The sequence below is a fragment of the Adiantum capillus-veneris genome, chromosome 19 (assembly GCF_014529385.1).
Source record: "Adiantum capillus-veneris isolate H3 chromosome 19, ASM1452938v2, whole genome shotgun sequence".
Taxonomy (NCBI): Eukaryota; Viridiplantae; Streptophyta; class Polypodiopsida; order Polypodiales; family Pteridaceae; genus Adiantum; species Adiantum capillus-veneris.
Window position 1 is genome coordinate 12,738,301 of NC_140949.1, and position 27,355 is coordinate 12,765,655.

Consider the following 27,355-nt stretch of genomic DNA (forward strand, 5'->3'; position numbering starts at 1 on the left):
TTGAGAGTTCAAATTTAACCAAACCGTCCTTTCTGGGTCAATAAATTTATGCCTCAGATGAACTTTGCTGGGTGTCTTACACCAATCAAAGGAGCTACAAGTCACACTTACACAAGCACACCAGCAGATGTGGACAGTTACCTATGTGTATCTTACGAGCCTTGCCGCTCTGATGGTGTTCTGGGGTCAGCCTTAATTTCTCTTCCATTTGGACCTATGTCTCCTGGTAAGGATTCTAATGGAGAGATGTCATACCATGCAAATTTGTCTCCTAAAGTTGATGTGCCTATCATGCTTGTTATTTTTTGTTTCTATGTTCTTGAGTGCATCCTCCTCCGAGACATCAACTAACAGAAACATGAAAGGCGATAGCAACCTGTGATTCTCAAGCAACTTGGGGTCTCAACTGCCTCACTAAAGATAAAGACATCGTATGACTTTTGTGTTTTGATTACTTCTATAGAACGTTCAGAACCTCTGAGTACAATCAGCACTATTTGAAGGTATTAATGGTCCATAGGAACCATCATGGAGGTAAAGACATTGATGATTTCTCATCTCACCAACAATAGAAACTGTGATGCTGGTCCTTATAAACTTCAATACCCTCCAGACAGCTTCATTTCCATTCTCCATTCTCTCAGAAGTGTTAATATTCATTTGCAAAGTAATTCAAAAATGTCAACAGGCAGTTGTGCACTTCTATCAAAGGAAAGTGCAAACCTGACACAATAAATACAACGAGCCAGTGCACGGTTTATCTCTGTGCATGTCTCAGACACTCTCTCAACATTACAGCCAGGAGTACAAAACAGCCTAACTCAGCCATAGGTTGAATAGACATTGACAGACATGGTTTTCTCCAAGTAATCGCTGAGGATATTGCTAGAGAAGCTAGCACTGTCTTGCAGGATCACCCTGACTTTGAAGCCATCTCATTCAGTCTTACAATCTGCAAAAAACTCCTTCGTTGGTTTTACCAGCTAGCCCTCAACTGCGGAAAAGCAGACACCCTCTCTGTTCCTCTTTAAGTGCCCCCCTTTTGCTGCTACTATTGCCCCTCCTCAGAAGCTATAGAAGCACAGCTCCTATCCCTCTCTTAACACTCAGTTTGGCTTCCAGAAGGCGCCTTCTCTGTTCCTCCTCCTAGCAGTAAAAGAGCACCCTTGTGCTGCTGTTCTTGGCCCCCTCAGAAAAAACACAGTCCTCTCTCCCTCTGACGCCCAGTTTTCTCTACCACTTGGAGTTCTGGACACCAGAGATGGACAAATGTACTCATCATAGTTAATGTTCTTTCCTACTTTTCTTTTCATCTTATCCCACCAGCACACCCGAAGTAGAATGTACAAAGAAAGGATATATCTGTTTGGTCCAATAGGTCGAGTTCAGCGTCCTGTCTCTTTGCCATCTAGCCATGGTGGAAGAAGCTATACGGAAGCTTAAAAGGGGGAAGGCAGCAGACCACACAGGTATTTGAGGCAGGCATTTCATACATGCATAGCTACAGCTTGCCCGTTCCTTGTGCACCTATTCAACAGGGCCTTGGTCAAGGGGTTTTCTCCTACTTGGACCATGAACACCAATACCCAGATCCACACATAAGGAGGGGTCATGGATCCAAGTAACTACAGTACGGTGATGGTTGGCCATTTTGTTGGCCAACATTTATGGATGAGTCTTGCAGCGCTGAGCTCTCTAGCAGAGACAGAGGGTCAGATGGAGAAGACAGGCAGGGTTTCTGCGGCAGTTTTGTACCATGGATCATTTTTTTACCTTGCACACACTCATAGAGCAAGTGCAGGCTCAGCGCCATCACCTATATTGCTGCTTTGTGGATTTCCACTTCCACAAAGCATTCAGTACAGCTCTTATGGATAGGAGGTGGTGGGGGCATATCTCTTGCACGGCTGATGGTCTCTATCTTGTTGTATACTGACAACATTGTTCTAGTGTCAGATTCTAAGGAGGGGCTAGAGAGACGTATGGTGGCACTCGAGGATTTTTGTTGGGAGAGAGTAGTCAGGAGACGAGCCACACAAATCATGTAGGGGGGGGGGGGGGGAGGAGATGGAGGCTGTGACTTCATATGTTTATCTAGGGGTGACCTTCACTACACCGAGAGGACAATTCTCCAGGCAGCACAGGCTAGATTGATGGGGGTATGCAAAATTAGCTTCATTTGGGATAGTGCTATGAGTCCCGTTTTCAGGATAGCACTCCCATTTTCATGAGCCCACCACCAAGGGGTGGTTGTTTGATACTTTGGTCGCTCCACCTCTTATGTATGTTGCTCTAGTACGGGCCCCATGATTGTCCTGATCTCACCGATCTCTAGCAAATATCTTGATGCTTTAAATCTTGTCAGTTCATCATTCGTATCACCTCACCGATGAATTGAGATAAAATGTTGCATACATTTCATCTCACACATACTCAAACAAACACACATTTGCAAGAGTACATCAATCAATCAGTTTTTCAGGAATTCCAACTATAACATCATATCATAGTATCTGGAAAATCCCATAGTATCGCATACTTAGCCCATAGTATCGCATACTTCGACTTTATCTGGAAAGGCCCATAGTATCGCATACTTAGCCTTGGGAAAAGCTTCTCCTTACCCTTGTTCTTTCTAAGACGTGCCTTCTCAAGCCTAGCAAGCAGCCAGTCATCTTCCTTTAATTGCAAGTCGTGCAGATCCTTGTAATGCTCTCTTATGCCATTCTTGAGACTTCTCCAAAGGCTCCTTGACCTTGGCAAAAGCACTCCCCAGATCCTATACAAAGTGATCGACCTGGAAAATCTTATCCTTGGTGCACAAGATAGGCTCCACCAATGGTCAATACTTCTCTCATTGAGAATTACTTTGAGAGATATAGCACTTCCACAAGTCTAATACCACCGAGTTGGTAATCTCTGATCGTCCATTGGTCTGCAGTTGAAATGGCTAAGAGAATTTGAGTAAAGTACTACATTCTCCCATATAACCGAAAGATGTGTGAGACAAACAGGCTTGGCAAAAGATCAGCCTTCACTATCTTCTTCACTGGTACGAACTGAGCTTACTTGCTGAATCTATCCACCATAGTCTAAATGCCATCATGTCCACCTTGAGTCTTGGAAAGATCAAAGGTGAAATTCATATACATTGGAATAGGGAAAGGATATAGGAGTCTTGACGTTGCATGTCTGTCATACTTGACTTTCTGACACACCATGCAAGTGCACAGAAACATCTACATCCTTCTTGAGTTGAGGCCAATAGAAGTAACACTCAACACCGTTGAGTGTCGCCTCTATGCCCCTAGGCCCAACAAAAGGAGGATTGTGACACTCTATTGACACCTTTTGCTTCAAGCCACGTGTCACACATAACATGGTCTTTCGCATCAAGTACCCTTCCTTGACAAAATATCCTGAAACTGTCTCCCCACTTTGTACCTTGTCAAAGATCTCAGCAAAATCCGGATCTTTAGTGTCACAAACGGGAGTGCATAGCAATATAAAATATACTCGGATAAATAAAATTTATCCCTTAATATTGAAGCCAGAGGATATAGAGAGAAATAGATAGAGAGAGAGAGAGAGAAAAAGTGAGAAGATCGACACAGTACTGGGGACTAGAAGATGGGCTGGTCCCCCCCCCGTAATAGTATCTTTATTATTGAGGAGAAGTCTATACAAGCACCTGAACCGAACGTATTACCACGTTCGTTCCAGAATAAGACTTGATGGTTCCCGGAAGCCTCAGTTTCCGATTCCTAGGGCAAAACCCTATTCCAAGGAACTTCCGTTCCTTATTCCAATTCCTCGAGAATCAAGGTTCTCACCTCTGGATCTCACCTTCTAGACTCAGGGCATGGCATCCCTGCAACTCTTTTCCAACTCTCTTTCCAGAGTCCTCTTCCCGCAGAACAACTCTGCTTTCCCGGACACGAAGTCCTTGGGAATCCCAACTTCCGGATCGCAACTTGAGAGACTACCTCTCTCCGAACCGTGGATCTACTTCCCAAACTCGGGTACGAAACCCTTGGGCTGATCTGGCTCTAGTTCCTCAGAGCGCTTTTCTCCTGCAAAGGCTCGTGCCTTCCTCTGCTCCTACTCCCTCACGAAGAGGAAGTACACCTGCAATCAAATACTCAAAGATCAGAACATGAAAATCGTTACCTTCAAAGTCTCGACGCTCGAAACGCAACTCGATTCTCGAAAAGCAATTCCTCGGAAGAGATCTCTCCATAGAAAATCCTCTCTTCCAATCCTACACACAAAAGAGGTGTGTTCTCGGGTTCCTTCTCGTAAATCAGCCCTGTCTACGATGTTTATGGGCTGAAAACAGAGAAAAACAGCAACTTGTCGCGATGGAAACACGCTTCGTAGGCACTTCTTCGCGAGGGAACTCGCGCATTGGGTCTTGGCGACATCTGGTACACTTGGGGAAGCCATGGGCATCACCGGCAACGTCTTCTTTACGGCTGAAATCTGCAGCAGCAATCTCCTCCTTGCAAAGATTGGTCCTCCTCTCTGGGTGAGGGCATGTGATGCTTTTATAGCTCCTAGCCACGGGCACGAATAGCTGCTCGCGTAGAGATCGCGGCCGTTTTTTTTTTCTTTTCTTTTTCGTTCTGCCAAAAAAAGAGAGAGAAAACGCTGGCTGATCTGTTGCCTTATTTCCCGAAAAGCAATCCCGCTTTCTCAGAAAGCATCTGTTTTTCCTCAAAGTTTCCTCTGAACCCATCTTCATTCAAGTGCTTGCTTTTTCCTTGTGCACAATTCTAACACAGTTCGTAATTTCCTCCCGACTATGGATATTCCCTTTCCGATGCACCCGTTGTCACAAAGTGATGACATGGCGGACAGCAGAAACCCTAATTTCTGCCAGAAACCCTAAATTTCGGAAATCGCGGAGACGGATTATTAAAAAAAAAAAAAAAAAAATGAAAATGATGAGCGACGCGAATTTTGCTTTTGCTTTTGTTTTATAAAAAAAAGAGAAAAGACTCTCTAAGAGAGAGAGAGAAGTGATGCTTTTGATTTTAAAAGCTTTTGGGGCTCTGCTTTTGGGCATCCCTTGTAACCTTTAAATTAGTGGTGAGGGCCTCACTTCTCAGAGCATCTGGACGCAAAGGCTGAGAGTGAAACCCTAACCGCTCTCTTGTACTTTGATGATTGATTAATATAAAAAGAAATACCGAAAGGGGCGCCAGTCTTTGGGGCCAATATCTCTAGGCACGGAACTCCGCCGGGCCAGTGCAAATCTATTGTGATCTGTGAATTGTTTTGAAGTGGTTATTTGGTGCTATCACGGTTGATTCTTGACTTGGAGTGTCCAAGTCTGTTACAGTGGTATCAGAGCACAGCCGATTTCTCTTCTACGGGGAATCCGATCCCCGAAATTTTTTTTTCCCGCGGCACCTATGGCTTCAAGGAAATGATCAGTCGACTCCCTCTGCATCTGGAGATGCGGGCTGGGATCACAACGAAGATTCAGGCAGAGAGTATGGCCCGCCTTGGCCTACTTAGGCGAAGCAGCGAGAGATAGAGCGTCGCCAGTTGATCGGCGATGCAATAAAGATGATACTCAATTTTGCCAAGGATCCGAAGATGGCAAAATATATGAACCAGACCTCTTTGGAAGAGGTACAGACGGAGTGGCAGAGAACCACAACACAACTCCCGAAATCCGCTCTCAAGAAACCTTCTGCCTCCAAGAAAATATACGGAGCAGGAACTGGAGAACGTGGTTGATGCACGGATTGCTCAGCTTTTTGACATGCAAAAGAAAGCCAAAAAGCACGGTAAAAAGCAGAAGAAAAGCACTGACTTTCCAGGTTATTTGGGTCGTCAGTCGACATTCGACAAGGCAAAGAAACAGAAGAAGCGTGTCAAGTTTGAAGGCTTACCTACTTCTTCTTCTTCTTCTTCTTCTTCTTCTTCTTCTGGCAGTTCTTCTAGCTCCTCGGATTAGAGCGAAGAAGACAAAAAAAGCAAAAAGTGAAGCAAGAAACAACGCTTCGGAAAGGGCAAGAAAAAGGCAAGGAAATCTAGGTCTCGCCCAGTGATTGACAGTTCTACTGAGGACTCGTCTACAGACAGCTCAGATTCCGATGACGGAAAGTTTTATGCGAACAAGAAGAATTTTTTTTCCAAAGCCAACCAATATGACTTTCTCGAAGATAAAAGCAAGAAAGTCCGAGAGTTTAAGGAAGGTGGCCACTCGATGAAGTTTGATACTTTTGAGGATACTCAGATGCTTCGAAGGCTTTGTCTTTTATACAACAGTTTGACATCGCTTTCGCGGGAGGACGCTATTCAGAGCACTCCAAGATTCGGAGAGCTACCTCTTACTTTAAGGGGAATGCTCATACTTGGTGGTCCACGCTTCTATTAAGCAAGACTGTGCCAGTTACATGGCTGAAATTCAAGAGGCTTTTTATTTCTTCTTGGTTGACTCAAGAGTTTGAGCGAGATATACGAGCTGCTTGGAACCATCTCCGGATGACCAAGAGCGATACAGTGAATTCTTATTGTGAAAGATTCTGGAGCTCTTTTCTACCCGCCTCTTCATTCAAGAAGATCTCGTTCAGAGAACAGATTGAGCGGTTTACCTTGGGTCTACCTACAGAGATCCGAAATCACTGCTTGGAACATAAGTCAGCTTCTATTCAGGAGTTGATGAGTCATGCGAAGTGGGGCTTTGCCATTCACTCTTGCAGTCTGACCTACCCCACAGATGAGGCCATGACACAACGAGCCGAACAGACTTCTGGGAATGAAGGTAGAATGAAAAAGAGCAATCCAGAGAAAAAAAAAAAGGATGCACGACCCAAGCTTACTCCTGAGGAGAGAGCTCGCTTCATCAGAGAGGGGAAGTGCTTTGGATGCGAGGAACATGGACATATTTCCGCAAAGTGCCCTGATAAGGCACAGAAAGAACAGAATGATAAAGACGACGACAGGTCTGAGAGTTCGAGAGCAGCTGAGGAATGTGGCAGAAAAGGCAGATAGAAAAGCAAAACTGGTACCACATGGCGTGGGACCTGCACCGAATCTAATGAATGAAAGTACAAACTTTGCCGCTTTCGGGGCAAAGCGAAGGATCAGGAAGCTCTTTTTAAGGAGCCAAGGCCAACTTCTTTTCACTTGGAATTGGCGGCTCGATTTGGAACTACGCCCGACAGACTGACGCCACAGGCGGAGGTAGTTTGACTGGCACCCGGATGGGATGTTGCCATTACACCAAGCATTGGCAAACTTCGTTTGCAATGAAAGGGGTGTTCAGGGCACGCGAGTGACGTTCTACTCAGGATCCCTTGGTACCACAAGAACTACGCCGTGGTTGACTACCGGGCCGAGAAAGCGACTTTGATAAATGAAGGGCTTAGAGATTGTACTTGAAGAACTTCAGTTTTCTTACTCATTCTTTTGGGAGAATTGAACGATGGATAAAGGTTGAATATGTTTTGACCTGAAGAAAGGAACGCCAAGATTTTTTTCTCCACGCTCATGCCGATTGCTTTTGAGAGGGCTTGAAGATCATACCATTGATCTGATATCTGGAAGCACGCCACCGAATCGGCCACCTTATCATGTGAGCCGAGTACAGAATGAAAAGATTATGAACTCACTGAAAGACCTCTTGGAAAAGGGTCTTGTCCAGCCTAGTACTTCACCGTATTGCTCTCCAGTGTTGTTGGTTTTGAAGAAAGACGGATCTTGGAGAATGTGCATCGATTATAGCACTCTCAACGAAATCGCCATCAAGAACAGATTTCTGATTCCTAGGATCGATGATATACTCGACAGGTTACAGGGATCCTCGTGCTTTAGCAAGATTGACTTGAAGAGTGGATATCATCAGATCAGGATCGCGCCAGGAGATGTCTACAAGACAGCTTTTCGGACGACTTTTGGGTTATTTGAGTTTTTGGTGATGCCTTTTGGCTTAACCATTGCTCCTGCGACATTTAACCGGATGATGGATAGGATTTTTCGAGAGTACAGGCTATTTGTTGGCACTTTCTTTGACGACATCATTGTTTTCTCCAAGAATGAGGCAGAACACAGAGATCATCTGCTTCATGTCTTTCAGGCATTACGAGATCACACATTAGTGATTAATGCTAAGAAAAGTGAATTTTTCCTACCATGGATAGACTTTTTGCGACACATTGTGTCAACAGCAGGAGTGCAAATGAACTCGGCCAAGATAGAGACTATCCGTGATTGGCCCGATTTGAGGAATGTCCATGAAGTTAGAAGCTTCTTGGGACTGTGTTCGTACTACAGGCGGTTCATACGAAAGTTTGCAGAGGTTGCTTCCCCTTTGCATACCTTGACACAGAAAGGAGTACCTTTTTCGTGGGGACCCACAGAGGTGACTGCCTTTCGGACATTGAAAGAGAAATTGACTACGGGACCAGATTTGACTTTGCCGGACTTGCAGAAGTCATTTGAAGTATTTTGTGATGCTTGTGGTCGTAGTCTGGGTGCGGTCTTGATGCAAGAAGGCCATGTCATAGCTTACGAGAGTCGTTTGTTCTCTAGGCCGGAGATGACAGCACAGATTTATGAGAAAGAGCTTTTGGCGGTTATCCATGCTCTTACTCAGTGGCGGCATTACCTACTCAGAGCGGATTTTACTGTCTTTACAGACCATCAGAGTTTGCGCTACTTCTTGTCACAGAAGCAGCTTTCGGAAAAGCAGATGCGGTGGGTGAACATCTTGTCACAGTTCCACTTCGAGATTGTCCATGTGCAGGGACAGAAGAATGTGGTGGCACATGCTTTGTCTCGGAAACCGTTGGTTCTGGCTATTTCTGCGATACATCATAGGAGCTTCGAGGATATGGTCGATCAATGTGCCACAGATACAGATTTTGCAGATATTTTCACACGGATACGGGATGGGGAGACAGTAGCTGGATACTCCCTTCGGGAAGGCTACTTGATGAAAAAGACTATGTTGTGAGTTACACTGCCGTTGAGGGAAAAGGTTATGACTGATTGCCACTGTCCACCTTTTACGGGTCACCGCGGCATTGCTACCACCATGAAAGGGGTAGAGAGAGATTTCTTTTGGCAGAGACTGAAGAAGGATGTGGAAGAGTTTGTGCGCAGTTGCTTGGTATGCCAGAAGGTCAAGTTTGACAGGCATAAGGCACAGGGATTGTTACAACCTTTACCCATACCCACCCGCCCCTGGGAAAATATTGAAATGGATTTCATTTTTTTTGATCTCCCGAGAATACAGAATGATCACGATGATTTTCCGATTACATGGCACGCCTGAGACGATTGTCTCCGACAGAGACCCCAGATTTATGAGTTTGTTTTGGAAAGCAATATGGGAGAACATTGGCACGCAGTTGCAGTTCTCGTCATCGTTCCACTTGCAGACTGACGGGCAATTTGAGATTGCCAATTCAGTGATTTTAGATTTATTGAAGTCTTGTATCTCGGATCAGAAGACTCAATGGGAAAAGAACTTACCTTTGGTGGAATTTGCCTACAATAACACGATACCCTCTTCGACGGGGAAGACGCCATGTGAGATTGTTGAAACTGCTGCGAAGGTTCCATCCTTCCTGAGCACGAAAGATTAGAAATTTGAAGTGGATGAATATTCGCGAGATTTGGATACGGCTTTTGCCAAGGTTCGCGAGACTTTACAGAAGTCTCAAGAACGACAGAAAAAGGCAGCGGATCGCCATCGTCGCGACTGGAAACTGAAGGAGGATGATTGGGTGCTCTTACTTTTGAGAAGGCACGCCTAAGAAAGAAACATGGAAAGGAGAGGCTTTTTCCAAAGCTTAGTATGTGATACTACGGACCTTTCCAGATTACGGACAAGATAAATGATGTCTCCTTCCGATTGAAACTGCCAGATACTTGGAGGATTCACAATGCATTGCATGTGAGTCTCTTGAACCCTGTTAAGGGTGATGTGCCTGATGATGGGGAGCCTGATGAGCAACCCAAAGTGGAAGAAAACGAGGAGATCCTTGTTCCTGAACAGATTTTGGCACATAATGATACGAAGAAAGGTAAAGTCCGAAGGCGGTTCTTGGTTAAGTTCAAGAACTTTCCTGCATTTGATGCGAAGTGGATGGAGGAGGAGGACCTAGCAGATACTCCTCAGATTGTGAAACTTTACCTCGATGTTTTGGTTTAGCATAGTCTACTCCAAACGGAACCCAGAAACTCAGCTTGGCCGAAGATCTGGTGCAGTGGGATGCACAAGAGGGGAGTCACTCCACTCCTTTGTCAACAGATGCCTCGATTTTGATACTAAAGTCACTGATGTCTCTTTGAGCTTCAGGGATACTGAGAGCTGACAGTATTCTGCTGGATGACTTTATGAAATGGAATTCCTGATTATGATACTGATTTGTTCTTGACTTCTTGTGAGTGCAGGAACTGATAGCCGAAATGACTGCAGCATTTTGGTCTGATTGATCTCGAATAGACATGGTTGCAATAGGAGTTAGTCAATCGGACATCGATGAGGTCCCGATTGGACCTAGATGTGATTGCTAGCTACATTGCCGATAAATCATGGTCTAAGATCCGAATGAATGTTGAATGTCATGTGATGTCCTGTGATGTCGTGTGATGTGACTGTCGATTTTGTACATGTGCTAGATGTGCGTTCCTAGTACGTAGGTACTAACAGTCAGTGTCTGCTAAGACAGTTTATGGCTTTTGTCGGTTTTGCAGGCGTAATCGCGGTCGATTACAATGCTTTCAAGAGGGGGGTATGTGACAAAGTGATGACGTGGCGGACAGCAGAAACCCTAATTTCTGCCAGAAACCCTAAAATTCCTGCAAACCCTAATTTTTGCCAGAAACCCTAAATTCCGGAAATCGCAGAGACGGATTATTAAAAATAAAAAAATAAAAAAAATTGAAAATGATGAGCGACGCGAATTTTGCTTTTGCTTTTTTTTTTATAAAAAAAAGAGAAGACTCTCTAAGAGAGAGAGAGAAGTGATGCTTTTGATTTTAAAAGCTTTTGGGGCTCTGCTTTTGGGCATCCCTTGTAACCTTTAAATTAGTGGTGAGGGCCTCACTTCTCAGAGCATCTGGACGCAGAGTCTGAGAGTGAAACCCTAACCGCTCTCTTGTACTTTGATGATTGATTAATATAAAAACAAATACCGAAAGGGGCGCCAGTCTTTGGGGCCAATATCTCTAGGCACGGAACTCCGCCGGGCCAGTGCAAATCTATTGTGATCTGTGAATTGTTTTGAAGTGGTTATTTGGTGCTATCACGGTTGATTCTTGACTTGGAGTGTCCAAGTCTGTTACACCCGTCACCCACCTTGTGACGCATCAGGAATACCCATCACCTAGTCCTTTCCTACCGAACTTACGGTACAATCTCCTTCACGATGCTCTATGTCACCCATCCTATGACGCATCAGAGATGTCCGTTCCCGGATGGTTGGATACTTCTTTCCGATGCTCCCTGTCACCCATCCGATGTGACGCATCAGAAGTACCCGTTCCTGGTGGCCTTACAGATATTCCTGTTCTCAGTGTTCCCGTCATTACTTTAAATGACGCACTAGGAATACTCTGTACTCGGATGTCTCCAGTGAGAAAAACCCTTTCACTTAAAATTCCAATAATTCATTTAGAATTATTTTTTTCTTGGTGTTCCAAGCGAGAAAACCCTCTGACTTAGAAATCCAATAATTCATTAAGAATTATTTTTCTGTAAGATATAGCCAATTTAGCAACATCCCTCTCACTTATAAACAGTTGTAGAGGTCCAACTGAACTGCCGGGGAGAAACCGGAAAGATTCCAAATCTTGCTCAATGGTGAGTTGAGCTAGTCCTTCTCAAAAGAGAACTTAAAAATTAAATTAAACAAAAATTCAAAAATTTAATAATTCAATACTTAGCTTACCGATTCATGTCCTTCCTCTAGTACCTTGAGGATATGCTTCACCAATCATCAAACTTACGAGCCGTGGAAGAACTCGTCATTCGCGTCTTTCCAACAGATCGAACGTTTCCTCATTCGAGAGTCTGTTAACTCAAATCCACCTTCTCAATCCGAGAAGAATAATCCTCCTAGAAATCAATCTAGGTATCTGTCCTTGCGCATAATCCTGCGCTGTTAGTCTAGAGGGTATTAAACCTCTTGTGTCCTCCCACATAGGGAATGCTCAAGTCATAGAGCATTAAGCTCGATGTCTTTTTTTCAGAAACAAAGTTTGCGATCACCTTAAAGAGGGTTCTTGTTTCGGGCCGTCGCTCAACGTAGGCGGACGGTTCCAATCCGAAGATTCTTTGTGCACGGCGGCACTTCCTTCCAATCTTTTCCTCTTGCGAGTTAATACCACCAGCAATGATTTCCTGACGCCCATTAGCATCTCGTCCTTACAAATCATAAAAAATGATTCACCTTGCGAGCGTCAATGACGATTTGTTAAATCTCAGGTAGCTAGCATTCTAGCCATAACATTTTCTGAACGTACGTTCAAACTTGGTTCACAATAGTGCGAACCTTCTTTGATTCTCAGGGATGTTCTCCCATATGTAATTCTTACCATTTTGAAACGGTTGGCGAGCTATATTCTTACGAACATAATAGCTCGAATTTATTCCAACAGCGTGTAAATGCTACTTGACCTTCTCATGGAGAAACATATACTGCAACCAAAAGTTGCTACTGTAATGGTAAAGGCACATAGCGTACTCAATGATCAACGACCATCGGAAAACCTCTTCTCCGTAGAGAAACTCAAATTCCTTCTACCAAACACATCTCAAATAGAGATTCTCGTGTCGGAATATTCTTGCGCGCAAAAAGGCGCTCAAGAGAGTATAACAAACTCTCGTCCAGTTCCTTGGCATAGGTCTGCATCTTCGTGTGTTATCCATGTACTCAAAAGTGTACATAATTCTTAAGCTGTGTTAGAGTTTCGGTGAACTTGGGAAATTACCTTCCCTTCGTAAGATCCTTAGAGCGAAGACGCTCAACTTGACGATCACTTGGCTCGATCTTAGAGCAAAACCCGCTCATCAAATAATCTAGGATTTTAATCCTTGGATTCCTCAAGCACAGGCCGTAGTCGTCGCTTGTTCCTTCCCTCGTAAAGAGAGTGTTCATTCACTTGTGCAAAAAACACTACCATATCTTCCCTTACCAAGTAGGGGGTGTGGGCTTAGGGGTGTGGGCTTAAAGAGTACTCAAGCTTCATGAAAGCTTTTCTTTGCTTGAAAACTCAGAATGGTTCCTTCATAATTTCCTACCCGCAATAGCAGGTAATTTGTTGGAGATCTACAGGATACCAGATCAATCATGGACCTTCCGGATGGTTAAGCAAAGCAGTTCATCGTATAAACAATGTTCTGACTCAACCTTACTCTCATAAACACTCGAGAGTGATTGTCCTGGTTAGACACAACCATACCTCGTGCAAAAGAGCAAACAAGCATAATGCACTTTATGATTTCCTCAAAGATGTAACTTTGATTAAAAAACTGCCCTCTCACTTAAAGTTCAAGGGTCTTCTATTCCAGAAGTCAGGAGTTAGATTTAATTCCCTTACTCCAAACTTTCTGTGTTCAATTTTTCCCGTCCCACCACGGGGATTGGATTCTATGTACACTAAGGTGTACACTTTCAGCTTTGTATTGCTGACTCCACCATCTGCTGCAAAGTATCTTGCAGATGGGTTTACAAATTCGGGCAAAAGTACTTCGTTAAATTTGTTCATCTTTCCTTCCTCGGAGAGGATCAAGAATGGAGCTACCTAGGCAAGAGTGAACCACTACTTGCTTTGACTCACTCGTGTTCCTATTGGGCAAACCGATCCCAATCTTCTTGGATGCCTTCTTCAAAGCATAGAGGAAAAAAATTTGTCAAAAAATTCAGCCTTGAATTGAATCCAAGTCTTGTTGTAAGTTCCTTGCAGAGCTTTGGTATACCACCAAGTACTTGCAATCCCCTTGAGGTGTTTAATCACATGCCTCGTCTTCGACGCTTTTTCAGAAATTGCCGTTTGCAAAGGCAACTTCAAACTTGTCGAATCAATGCGGTAGCTTTCGGGGCATCTTCCCTTCCGTGAAAAGTATCAAACTTGACTGGAAGTGTTCCTAGGTCTAGAGACCTTCTTCATATCTTTCCCGGAATGACGGGATTTCATGGTTATAGTTCTAGATTGACGTTCATGGATATTTTCTGGATTCTGAAGAATCTCGAGCATTCCGCTCCTTGGATTCTCTAGGTTCTTGAGCATCATGCTCTTGTCGCCTTCTCAGAGAATCCCAAGCCTTGTGTCGACTTCTTGCAGAGAGAAAAAAATTTCCAACTCTGCGAGCTCTTCCTTGTAGGACTTAGGTTCTCTTGGCTTGTCATGGCTTCTTCCCGTATCTTCCCAGAGTCGTCCTCCTTTACAAAGAAAGAGACGACACCATGCTCTGATACCACTGTCACAAACGGGAGCGCATAACAATATAAAATATACTCGGATAAATAAAAATTTATCACTTAATATTGAAGCCAAAGGATATAGAGAGAAATAGATAGAGAGAGAGAGATAGAGTGAGAAGATCGACACAGTACTGGGGACCAGGAGATGGGCTGGTCCCCCCCCCCCGTAATAGTATCTTTATTACTGAGGAGAAGTCTATACAAGCACTTGAACCGAACGTATTACCACGTTCGTTCTAGAATAAGACTTGATGGTTCCGGGAAGCCTCAGCTTCCGATTCCTAGGGCAAAACCCTATTCCAAGGAACTTCCGTTCCTTATTCCAATTCCTCGAGAATCAAGGTTCTCACCTCTGGATCTCACCTTCCAGACTCAGGGCATGGCATCCTTGCAACTCTTCTTTCCAGAGTCCTCTTCCCGCAGAACAACTCTGCTTTCCCGGACACAAAGTCCTTACTTGGGAATCCCAACTTCCGGATCACAACTTGAGAGACTACCTCTCTCCGATCCGTGGATCTACTTCCCAAACTCGGGTACGAAACCCTTCGGCTGATCTGGCTCTAGTTCCTCAGAGCGCTTTTCTCCTGCAGAGGCTCATGCCTTCCTCTGCTCCTACTCCCTCACGAAGAGGAAGTACAGCTACAATCAAATACTCAAAGATCAGAACATGAAAATCGTTACCTTCAAAGTCTCGACGCTCGAAACGCAACTCAGTTCTCGAAAAAGCAATTCCCCGGAAGAGATCTCTCCATAGAAAATCCTCCCTTCCAATCCTACACACAAAAGAGGTGTGTTCTCGGGTTGCTTCTCGTAAATCAGCCCCGTCTACGACGTTTATGGCCTGAAAACAGAGAAAAACGGCAACTTGTCGTGATGGAAACACGCTTCGTAGGCACTTCTTCGCGAGGGAACTCGCGCACTGGGTCTTGGAGACATCTAGTACACTTGGGGCAGCCATGGGCATCACCGGCAACGCCTTCTTTGCGGCTGAAATCTGCAGCAGCATCTCCTCCTTGCAAAGATTGGTCCTCTCCTCTGAGTGAGGGCATGTGATGCTTTTATAGCTCCTAGCCACGGGCACGAATAGTTGCTCGCGTAGAGATCGCGGCCGTTCTGCCAGAAAAAGAGAGAGAGAAAACGCTGGCTGATTTGTTGCCTTATTTATCAGATGGCTGCCCACTTATTAAGTGGGCGGCTGGCGTATTTTAAAAATAATGTGAACCTGCCCAAAAACTCAATAAAACCTTATAAGTTAAAAACAATGCTTTCACAGCACTTCCCAGGCGTCCCTGGATGCAATCACACACACAATTGCAATGCAAACATAAACTTCCTCGCGGGAAAGCATCTGCTTTCCCGAAAAGCAATCCCGCTTTCTCAGAAAGCATCTATTTTTCCTCAAAGTTTCCTCTTAACCCATCTTCATTCAAGTGCTTGCTTTTTCCTTGTGCACAATTCTAACACAGTTCGGAATTTCCTCCCGACTATGGATATTCCCTTTCCAATGCACCCGTCACCTACCTTGTGACGCATCAGGAATACCCATCACCTAGTCCTTTCCTACGGAACTTACGGTACAATCTCCTTCACGATGCTCTATGTCACCCATCCTATGACGCATCAGAGATGTCCGTTCCCGGATGGTCGGATACTTCTTTCCGATGCTCCCTGTCACCCTTCCGATGTGACGCATCAGAAGTATCCGCTCCTGGTGGCCTTACAGATATCCCTGTTCTCAGTTTTCCCGTCATTACTTTAAATGACGCACTAGGAATACTCTGTACTCGGATGTCTCCAGTGAGAAAAACCCTCTCACTTAAAATTCCAATAATTCGTTTAGAATTATTTTTTCCTTGGTGTTCCAAGCGAGAAAACCCTCTCACTTATAAATCCAATAATTCATTTAGAATTATTTTTCTGTAAGATATAGCCAATTTAGCAACGAAGAGTGAAAAGGTAAAAAGCGAAGCAAAAAGCAAAGATTTGGACAGGGCAAGAAAAAGGCAAAGAAGCCCAGATTTCGCCCAGTCTCTGACAGTTCTACAGAGGAGTCATCCTCAGATAGTTCGGACTCCGACAATCACATGTTTTATGCAAAGAAGAAGCATTTTTACAGAGCCAACCAATATGACTTTCTCGAAGACAAAAGCAAGAAAGTAAAAGAATTCAAAGAAAGGTGGACAGTCGATTAAGTTTGAATTCTTTTCTGGGTTCCGAGACTCTCCGAGGGATTTAGCCTTCATTCAACAGTTTGATATAGCTTTCTGTGCAGGGCATTATTTAAAGCACTCCAAGATTAGGAGGGCTACATCTTTCTTCAAGAGAAATGCTCGAACATGGTGGTCCACTCTCCTTCTGAGGAAGGAAGCTCCAGTTCAATGGTTGAAATTTAAAAGGCTCTTTATTTCTTCTTGGCTGACTCTGGAGTACGAACGAGATATATGAACCGCTTGGAATCATCTTCGGATGACCAAGGGAGATTCTTTGGACGCTTATTGCGAGAGATTTTGGAACTCTTTTCTACCGACCTCTTTATTTAAGAAGGTCTCGTTTAAGGAACAGGTTGAGCGGTTTTGCTACGGACTTCCTATAGAGATCCGAGACTACTGCTTGGAACATAAGTCAAATTCTATTCAAGAATTGATGGGTCATGCGAAACAGGGTTTTGCGACATTCGGGAAATTTGACTTACCCTATTGATGAGATCTTGACTCAGAGAACCCAACAAACTTCTAACAATGAAAGTAGAAAGAGAAAGAGTTCCCAAAGAAAAGAAAGACAAGGATATACGACCGGCTTACTCTTCGAGAGTGGGCCAATTACATCAAAGAAGGAAAGTGTTTTGGATGCGGGGAACATGGGCACGTCTCCGGCGAAGTGCCCTAAAAAGGCACTGCAAGAACAGAATGAAGACAGGCCAGAGAGTTCGAGAGTAGCTGAGGAACGTGACAGAAAAGGCAAGATGAAAGCAGGACTGGTTCCAGATTGCATGGGTACTGACCCAAGCACGATTGATGAAAGTACAGAACTTTGCCGAGCTTGGGGCAAAGTGAAAGATCAAGAAGCCCTGATTTTCTTTGATGGAGGAGCCAAGGCCAACTTCATTTCACCTGAAGTGGCGGTGCGGCTCTAGATTATACCCGATCGGATGGGACCACAAGCAAAGGCAGTTCTAGTGGCACCCGGATGGGACATGGCCATTACTCTTGTCATTGGCAAACTTCGATTGCATTGTCAAGGGTATTTGGGGCACAAGGACTTTTACATAATGGGCTTGGAAGGTTGTGACGTCCTCCCTGGAGTCCCTTGGTACCATAAGAACAAGACCGTGGTCGATTATCGAGCGAAGAAAGCGGCTTTGACAAATGAAAAGAGCCGAAAAATTGTACTTGATGTGAAACTGAAGGGCGAGCCTGTCCCTATTGTATCGGGTTCGACGGTTTCCAAACTAATGAAATCCAGTCTGTTTGTTTACTCGATCTACTTAAAAGAGTTAAATGATGAACACAGAACGAATATGTCTGAACTTGATAAAGAACGCCAAGATTTTCTCCACACTCATGCCGATTGCTTTTCTGAGGCCTGCCATGCGAGTTCGTGTTACCCGAGACCAGAATGAAGAGATTATGAACCAAGTGAAATATCTTTTGGAAAAGGGTCTTATCCAGCTGAGTACTTCACCCTACTGCTCTCCGGTGTTGTTGGTTTTAAAGAAAGACGGATCTTGGAGAACGTGCATTGATTATAGAGCTCTCAATAAAATCACCATCAAGAACAGATTCCCGATTCAAAGGATCGATGATATTCTTGACCGACTACAGAGATCCTTTTGTTTCAGCAGGATTATTTGAAAAGCGGATATCATCATATTAGAATCGCGCCGAGGATGTCTACAAGACAACTTTTTGGACGAGTTTCGGTTTATATGAATTTTTGGTGATGCCTTTTGGCCTTAGCAATGCTCTAGCAACTTTGAACTGAATGATGGACCTGATTTCCAGTGAATACAAATCGTTTGTTGCCACTTTCTTTGATGACATTATTGTCTTCTCCAAGGATGAGGCTGAACATAGACACCATCTGCTTTAGGTCTCTTAGGCATTGCGGGATCAGAAGTTAGTTATCAATGCACTTTTTGGGACACATTGTTTCAGGAGCAGGAGTACAGATGGACCCAGCCAAGATTGACACTATACATGATTAGCCTGATTTGAAGAATGTTCATGAAGTTAGAAGCTTCTTAGGCTTATGTTCTTACTACCGGCGGTTCATTAGAAAGTTTGCAAAGGTATCTTCCCCTTTGCACACATTGACACAGGAAGGAGTCCCTTTCTCGTGGGCACCCACAGAGGTGGTTGCCTTTCAAACATTGAAAGAGAAAGTGACTACGGGACGAGTTTGACATTGCTAGATTTGCAAAAGTCATTTGAATATTATGATGCTTGTGGTCGTAGTCTGGGTGTGGTCTTAATGCAAGAAGACCATATTATTGCCTATGAGAGCCGATTGTTTTCAAGGCCGGAATTGACAGCACAGATTTACGAGAAAGAGCTTTTGGTGGTTATCCATGCTCTTACTCAATGGCGACATTACCTACTTGGAGCCGATTTTACGGTCTTCACTGATCATCAGAGTTTAGGCTACTTCTTGTCACAGAAGCAGCTTTCGGAAAAGCAGATGCAGTGGGCTAACATCTTGTCCCAGTTTCACTTCCAGATTGTCCATGTTCAGGGACAGACGAACTTGGTGACAGATGCTTTGTCCCGGAAGTTGTTCGTCTTGGCTATTTCCGTGATTCATCATAGAAGCTTTGAGGACATGGTCGACCAATATGCCACAGATCTAGATTTTTTTTATGTATTCACTCGAATATAGAATGGGGAGGTAGTAGCGGGATATTCCGTACCGGATGGCTACTCGATGAAGAAAACGATGTTGTGCGTTACACAGCCGTTGAGGAAAAAGGTTCTGATTGAATGCCATTATCCACCTTTTACGCGTCACCGCGGCATTGACACCACCTCGAAAGGTGTGGAGCGTTACTTCTTTTGGCTGAGACTCAAGAAGGACGTGGACGATTTTGTACGCAATTGCTTGGTATGCCAGAAGGTCAAGTTTGACAGGCATAAAGTACAGGGATTGTTACAGCCTTTGTCCATTCCCCACCGCCCCTGGGAAAGACACAGAGTGGGCACGATGGTATCTGGACTTTTATTGATAGATTTAGCAAGCAAGCTCATTTTATTCCAGTGAAGAAAACTGTAAATCCAAACCATTTAGCGAGACTGTGTATTGCCCATATATTCAAATTACATGGCATGCCTGAGACAATAGTCTGAGATCCCCGATTTACGAGTTTGTTTGGGAAGGCTATTTGGGAGAACATTGGTACACGATTGCAGTTCTCGTCATCTTTCCACCCGTAGACATATGGGCAATCTGAGATTGCAAATTCAGTCATACTGGATTTATTGAAGTCTTACATTTCTGATCAGAAGACTCAATGGGAAATTTTTTTGCCGTTGGTGGAATTTGCCTACAATAACATGATCCACTCTTCGACAGGGAAGGCGCCATTTATGGAATGTGTGAATTCCTTGGGCGCAAACATTTCATTTTTTCATGAGTAATTCGCATACATTCATGTACATTCATGAGTGAATCGTGTTCATCGTACAATATGTCATGCCTATGAAAAGGGATCACATAAGGACGGTGACTAAAATACAAGAAAGCATCAGGAATGAAACACTCGAAGAATGCGTGCTGACTAATCATTCGAACACATAATACTTCCTGTGGGGGTTCTTTGGACCTCGACTCGAGAGCCAAGATCGGTTCTTCGTGATTGATCGCATCTACAATGAGGTTAGCTTCACTAGACAATGTATCAACTAAACCATCATCCTTGCGAACAATCACAACTTTTTCTTGCAAATCATCATGCTCGTGAATAATCACATCTTGATCATGCAAATCATCATGCTTATCATTATCATGCAATTCATGTGTGTCGTGCTTTGGAAAAGAAGAGACTGAGAGAGTCTCCTTCTCCTGATTCTTATCAATCTGCAGATGCACACTAGAAAAGAGTCGGAACAACTCGTGCATGTGTTGGGCTCTCTGTGCGGCTGCTAAGCGCACTAGCTCGCGCTCATGCTCTAAGACTGCCATTCTTTCTTCGTGGTCACGATCCAATTCTGCAGTCTTTCTGCTCTTCTTGCTTCGCGTTCTAACTTCTAGTGCATCATCATCTTGTCGAAAGCCTCCATAGGAATTGGTGCAATAATTGGCGTAGATGGGGAAGGGGCAGGGTCAGAAAAACCTCCTGGTTCGGGTAAATTCTTCGTCGCCACTTTCATGCTCATCACCTTTATGCAAAGTATCCCTTTCACTTCGGATGATGACCATACACTGAGATCTTTGGTTCTTAAGTTCACGAGGAACTTGGGTTCTTGTAGGTCATGGGTTCTTGGGTCTTGAGGTTCTTGAGGTTCTTCTTTAGCTTGCAATCTATGTTAGAGAAGGATCTTCTCTTACCCGAGCTCTTCTCTTTCCTGCGGGCGCACCCCTTGGCGGCCTTGCGCTCACACCAAGGTTGCTTTTTCCCACCTCACGTCGATTGGTCACCCGCTAAGTGCACGGTCCGCTCTCAATGAGTGAAAAGAGAAACGAGGGGAGGCTGGACAAGCCCTTCTTTCTTGGGTTTCTTGTCACTCTTCAAAAACACGACTAGGAATCGAAACGCCCAAAAGGACTTGGGTTACGTGCGACCGCAACAAGCAAAAAAAACTTATGGGGTTCTTGCCTTGAGTGATACAGAACACTACCGAAGCTCTGATACCAATGTAAGGTGCAACGGAAGTGAATGTTGAACTTTGATCAAGATGAGTGCTTCGAATTGTGCTCAAGGTTCCTTTTACTTACGGAAGGGAGAGCCTTCCGTTCCTTTAGTGAGAGAGTGCAAATGATCACAAACAAAGTGGATAAACACTATGAATGAGATTGAGAGATTTAGAGAGAAGAATACGACACCAGAATGTTGTCAAACCCTCCTTCGAAGGCCCCACTCTCTATGGCGAGAGCGGTCTACTATTGATTGCACAAATCTCTACAATGCTTTGGACTCGCCGACGATGAGGACGACAATGAGACAGGCTGAAATCTAAAAACGCTAATGGCTGAAATCTGCAAATCTTTATCTGCTGAATTCTGACTCTATGTCGATGACGACCGCAATGACGACCATGCAACGATGACACGCTGAAAATGCAGATGCTGAAATCTGCGTTTTCTGGGCTGAATCTGCAAACTTCGTTGGATCTGACCATGCGGCGAGGATCTGCTGCGTGAAGGTGAGATCTACAAGGTTGGAGACTTCTACTGCGATGTGTCTATGCTGAAAACTGGAAACGCTGGTTTATCTTGTGGAACTGTCGCGATGAATCTGCAAAACGCTAGATGGTTATGCTGATGCAAAAACGCTAGGCTGAATTCTGTTCTGCTGGGAATCTGCTAATGCTAGGGCTGATCTGTAGTCTTCTGCCGCCAGGCTACTGCAAATGTAAAAACGTTGGGCTTGTTCTGCTGAAAACGCTAGCTGTTGCTAATGCAGAAAACGCTGGAGTCTCTGCTCCAAAAACGCTAGGTGTCCTGTGGGGGTGTCCTGCTGAGAAGAAGCCTGTTGAACACGCGGTTCCTGCTACCTCTTCTGCCAGAAAGTGCTAGCGCTAGGTTTCTTATGTACTTGCTTGCTAAATTTGCCCTACCTAGTTCCCAACAAAAGTCACTCAAAAATAATAAGTGAAAAATGGCTAAAATAGGGAAATGTAGGTCTTTGCACTGTAAAAATGCTTCTGATGGGTTTTGATGGAAATCTGATGATCATGCTGTGTGCAACCAGAGGATATGCATCTACTCTAACAATCTCGAAGCCTATCCTTGAAAGTAATGGGAGGTACTCTCTCCTCAGACCAGGGAAGCAAATTGAGATGGGTAGTTCTGCCTCCTCGACAAGAGCATCGGTATCCGGATTGAAGCCATGGCGTCACTATCGAAAATGAGCTCTGGATGCTCGAATGGCCAATGGGCTCATCGGAATGACCTTGGAAGTTGGATGCCATCTCGGAAGTATCAAAACTCAATTGGATAATAGTCGCATCTGAGAAGCAGAATCCTCCATCTGTGTCTCCTGCTACGACAGCGAATGAATGTGGAGCGAAGGCGAGATAGAGACGACGAGGCGAGGTTTGGGAAGTGGCAATCCTACCCATAGCGAGTAAGAGCCGAGGGATGAGGAGGTGGGTTGGGGGCTTTGGGGGGGGGGAAGGAGCGACGGCGAAGGGAAGCAGGGGCGCGTAGGTGGGTGCAGCAGCAGCGAGCCGCACTTGGAATCCACAACTTTTATTTTGAATCCTCATCCGATCTGTCTGAATGCTTTCGAAATTTCATGCAAGATCTGCTCTTCTTGCCTTGCTTTTTTGAGTCTTTCACTGCTTCGTGTCTTTTCTGCTTTCGTCATTGGAGTCAAAGGAAGAGGAACTTTTCTGAATTGTCAGAAGAGGACGATGATTAACTAGGATCATCCTCGAAGCGAGCACGCTTCTTCAGTTTACTAGTGGCCTCAAAGGTAGATTTTCTACCCAAGTAGCCAGGATAGTCTGCTTGTAATCCTTGGCTTTGATACCACTGTCACAAGACGGGCACCACATGCCAATAGAGAAGAACAGACTGAAGAGACTTTTAGCACTTCAATAACAATTAACTAAAAGAGAGAGATGACACGCGACACAGAGTGGCGGAATTCCACCCCAGAGAGTATTGGCCCCGAACCTTGGCGCCCCTTTCAGTATTTCTTTATATTGCATCAACATAATACAAGACGGTACTCCAGACTCTGCACCTTCGCCAGGAAGCATGCCAGAGAATGAGTCCTAACCTCATATTTAAAGGCCCTAGGCCCCAAAAGGAGTTTACAATAAAAAGCCTTCAAACTCAAAAGCATCTGGTCCAAAAGCAAAGCCAAAAAGCTCCCAGCGTACAGCCTACCACGTCATCAGCCAGTGCAAAACGAGGAAATCCGTACAGCTTGCCACGTCATCAGCCATCGTAATTTTCGAAAATCTGCCAGCTTTTTTCTTGTGTGTGTGGGTCCTGCTTTATTTTAATCCTACATGTCACTTGGGGCCCCATCATATGGGGTGCCCATAAGTTGGTAGGACTTCTTCTTCTTTTTCTTGTTCTTCTTAGGGTTTAGGCCCCTCGGCCGACATCTGCAAGTTGACTTCCTTCTTCAGGGCTTTGACACGTCAGCAGTTTGTGACACTGCTGCTCGACTCTTTTTCCGCGACCTCTTCTTGGTCTTGACTCGTCGTTCTACGGCTTCTTCAAATTCATCATGTGAGTACACTTTTTGTCTGGATGCCGCCGGTTCGGTTTGTTCTTTAGAGCTGACCTGAGAGGCGAGTGGATGGCAGCACACCGTCGAGAGTGCACCTCGTCAAGTGGATGCTTTGCCAAAAATTTCACGTACTATCATCTGTTGAGCATAGTTGTCAACCTGTTGAGAGAGAGAGAGAGAGAGAGAGAGAGAGAGAGAGAGAGAGAGAGTTGACACTGCACGGCGAAGTTCCGCGCCCAGATGCAATGGTACCAAAGACTGACACCCCTCTACGGTATTTCTTTATTATTATGCTTCCACAAAACAGAGGAGGCCCTGGCACACTTATGAAGACTCTTGGCCCCTTTATTTTGATAAGGCCCTTCGGCCGGGTACCATAAGTTGGAACAACTTATTTTAAGTTAAATGGGCCCAAATTGTTTCCTCGGTGAGGGTTAGGCCCCTTCTGTCCTTTAGGCCATGCCACGTCATCACTTTGTGACACCTTAAATCTCATGATGTGACTAATCAGCCCAAAGCCTTCCTTGAAGAGGTAGTGGTATCTGTCACAAGATGGGCACCACGCGCCAATAGAAAAGAATAGACTGAACAGACTTTTAGCACTTCAATAGCAATTGAACTGAAAGAGAGAGACGACACGCGACACGGAGTGGCGGAATTCCACCCCAGAGAGTATTGGCCCCAAACCTTGGCGCCCCTTTCGGTATTTCTTCATATTGCATAAACAATGTACAAGCCGGTACTCCAGACTCTGCACCTTCTCCAGGAAGCATGCCAGAGAATGAGCCCTAACCTCATATTTAAAGGCCCTTGGCCTGAAAAGCAGTTTACATGAAAAGCCTTCAAACTCAAAAGCTTCTGGTCCAAAAAGCAATGCCAAAAGCTGCCAGCATAATTTACGAAAATCCGTATAGCTTGCCACGTCATCAGCCAACGCGAAACGCGGAAATCCGTACAGCATGCCATGTCATCTGCCAGCGTGATTTTTGAAAATCTGCCACGTCATCAGCTTGCTTCACAATTTCTTTTTTGTGTGTGTGAGTCCTGCTTTATTTCCTGCTGCTCTGCCTCTTCACTTAGGGTTGAAGCCCCTCGGCCGGCATCTGCAAGTTGGCTCTATTCATCAGGGCTTCGACACGTCAGCAGTTTGTTACAATATCTCCCTCTGATCTCATAATAGACCGGGCAGCTACATATAAAATGCTTCTCTATCTCTTGCTCTAGTTTTCACAAGTTTCAAGTCCTATCCTCTCTAGAAATATGTCACAAAGTGATGACATGGCTACACGTGACCTGAATCGGGGGGGAGGGGGGGGGGGGGGAGGCTGCTGACGTGGCATCTAGAAAATAACAAGTGTTTTCCACAGCGAATTGCAAGATGTTGATGTGGCAACGTGAGACAACTTGTCAACCAATGTTATCAAAGCATTGAGTTTTTGGGTGCTAGTTTTTCATAGCTTTTGCGTTGGGGGATTTGTTTGGCAGACTTATGCATGGTTGTACAATTTCAGAGAGTCCTCTCAACAACTATAATCTATGACTTTATCAATATAAAAAGAAGTATTGTAAGGGTGCCTGACTTAGGAGCCAATGCAGCTGGGAGTGGAACTCTGCCACTTCACATCTCTCTAAAGTTCATGTCTTAACAGTTTTTCAAGTTCAGTCCTGTGTTCACCGCCTTGCCAATGGCTTGCCGGTTACAATGGTATCAGAGAATCAGTCGATTGCTTCTTCTACAGAGCATTCGATCCCACTTTTTGCTGTATTCTGACAGAGACTGCGACAATGACACGGAATCAGAAGATAAGACATTTTGAGCAAGAATCAAAGGACAAAGTAGAGGCATCTAACAAAGACACCGAAGACGAGGAAACTGATCACGATGAAGAACATCAAGATGAAGAAAAGCAGGCGGAGGAGATGGAGCTTGACGCTACCCCAATGGAACCAACTAAAGAAGGTGCTCAAGTGCTGGACTTCCTTCTGAATTGAACCTGGCTAGGGCAAATTTCAAGCGTGAGGTGGAGGTACAAGTATTCATGGATCGACTTCTTGATTTAAGATCCCCTTTATGCCAAGCATATAAGAAATCGGCTTGTGACTTAAGTCTATGAGAAGCGGCAAAGTATAGTGAGCCCGAAGTTAAAGTCAACAGTGAAGGTCAAAGCAAAGGCAAAAACCTCTTCCCTCAGCAAGCAGAATTCAAATTGTCCCGTCACAATAGAGGACATGTAGAGGGAGATAGAGCACCAAGTGCGCAGACATATGAAGAGCTTGAGGCGCAAGGGACATAAGTCCAAATCTTTTCCAGGCTACTTGGGAAGGAAGCCTACCTTTTCCGACCTAGCAAAAAAGGGCTCTAGGTGTGACACACATGTTTCTAGAAGAAAACAACACCGACGGGCCGTTTCTTTGAGGATGAGTTCTAACATTCTACAGATGAACAGTCTTTGAAGAGAAGGCATAAAAGATCCGAGTCCCGTAGGCAAGCAAGCACTGCGTATATTCAGATGAGGATGAAGATGAGGAAGACAAGGAGGGCGATAGACCTCCTTTTTTTGGGTTTACTTTTGGATGTAAACAAAGCCATGCACTTTGGCTGACAATGTATGATGATTTAGAGCCGAGAAAGGCCAAGAAAGAATTGAAGGATGGCGGTCAAAGTGTCGAGTTTGATACTTTCTCTGGGTTTACAGATACGAAGAAGGTGTTTTCCTCTGCCCAACAGTTTGATTCGGCTTTCTTCTAGGCAACTTCACCAAAGCTTCCAAAGTGGAAAAGGCAGCTTCTCATCTCAAGGGGAATGCACAGACTTGGTGATCAACTCTTTTATATTGCACGGCAAATCACCTCGCCATATGGATGGGGTTTAAGAGACTTTTCTCGTCTCCATGGTTGACACAAAGTACAAAGCCAAGGTACGGATGACATGGAACCGTCTTCGGATGATTGAGAAAGATACACTTTCCACTAAGTCACAAAATATTGAGACATTTTTCTCCTACTAGCTTCTTTCAGGAAGGTCTCCTTGAAAAAGCAGATGGAGCGCTATTGTTGTGGTTTACCGGACAACGATAGCTTATTGACCATGTTCACAATCGCTACTCACTTTGATAGGCACTTTGACACAAGGACAATAAGTGGTCGTAACATCTCTCATTGGCAAGCTTGCTTGCATTATCATGGTTACGTAGGGCATGAGTACTTCCATATCATGCCACTTGAGGGGTGTGATGTGCTTCTAGGGATGCTTTGGCATCACAAGAACGATGTAGTGGTTCAATCAAAGGCGAGGAAGTTGTAGCTGAAGACTAGTAAACGCAAGGATGTGGTTATTGATGTTAAACTCAAGGGCAAGTCAGTCCCTATCGTATCGGCTTCGGCCATTTTCATACTAATGAAATCAAGTCTTTATGATTACTCGATACGTATGAGTGAATCTAAGGATTCAAGTTTGTCAGGGTTGAGAGTTAAAGCGTCAAAGTTTCCTTCAAACTAGTGCCAA

General features: G+C 44.6%; 1 protein-coding gene and 1 long non-coding RNA gene across 10 annotated transcripts in view; one reads left to right on the plus strand and one right to left on the minus strand.

The window, feature by feature from the left end:
- Positions 1 to 27,355, plus strand: part of LOC147433582 (187-kDa microtubule-associated protein AIR9-like) — a 135,706-nt gene that overhangs the window by 71,266 nt on the left and 37,085 nt on the right. For both annotated transcript variants that reach the window (XM_086490255.1, XM_086490254.1), the window contains one exon: positions 58 to 226. In XM_086490255.1, coding sequence (XP_086346381.1) covers positions 58 to 226 — 169 coding nt within the window. The remainder of the gene's footprint in view (positions 1 to 57; positions 227 to 27,355) is intronic.
- Positions 1 to 27,355, minus strand: part of LOC147433583 (uncharacterized) — a 123,135-nt gene that overhangs the window by 58,166 nt on the left and 37,614 nt on the right. The gene's annotated exons all lie outside the window — the stretch shown is intronic.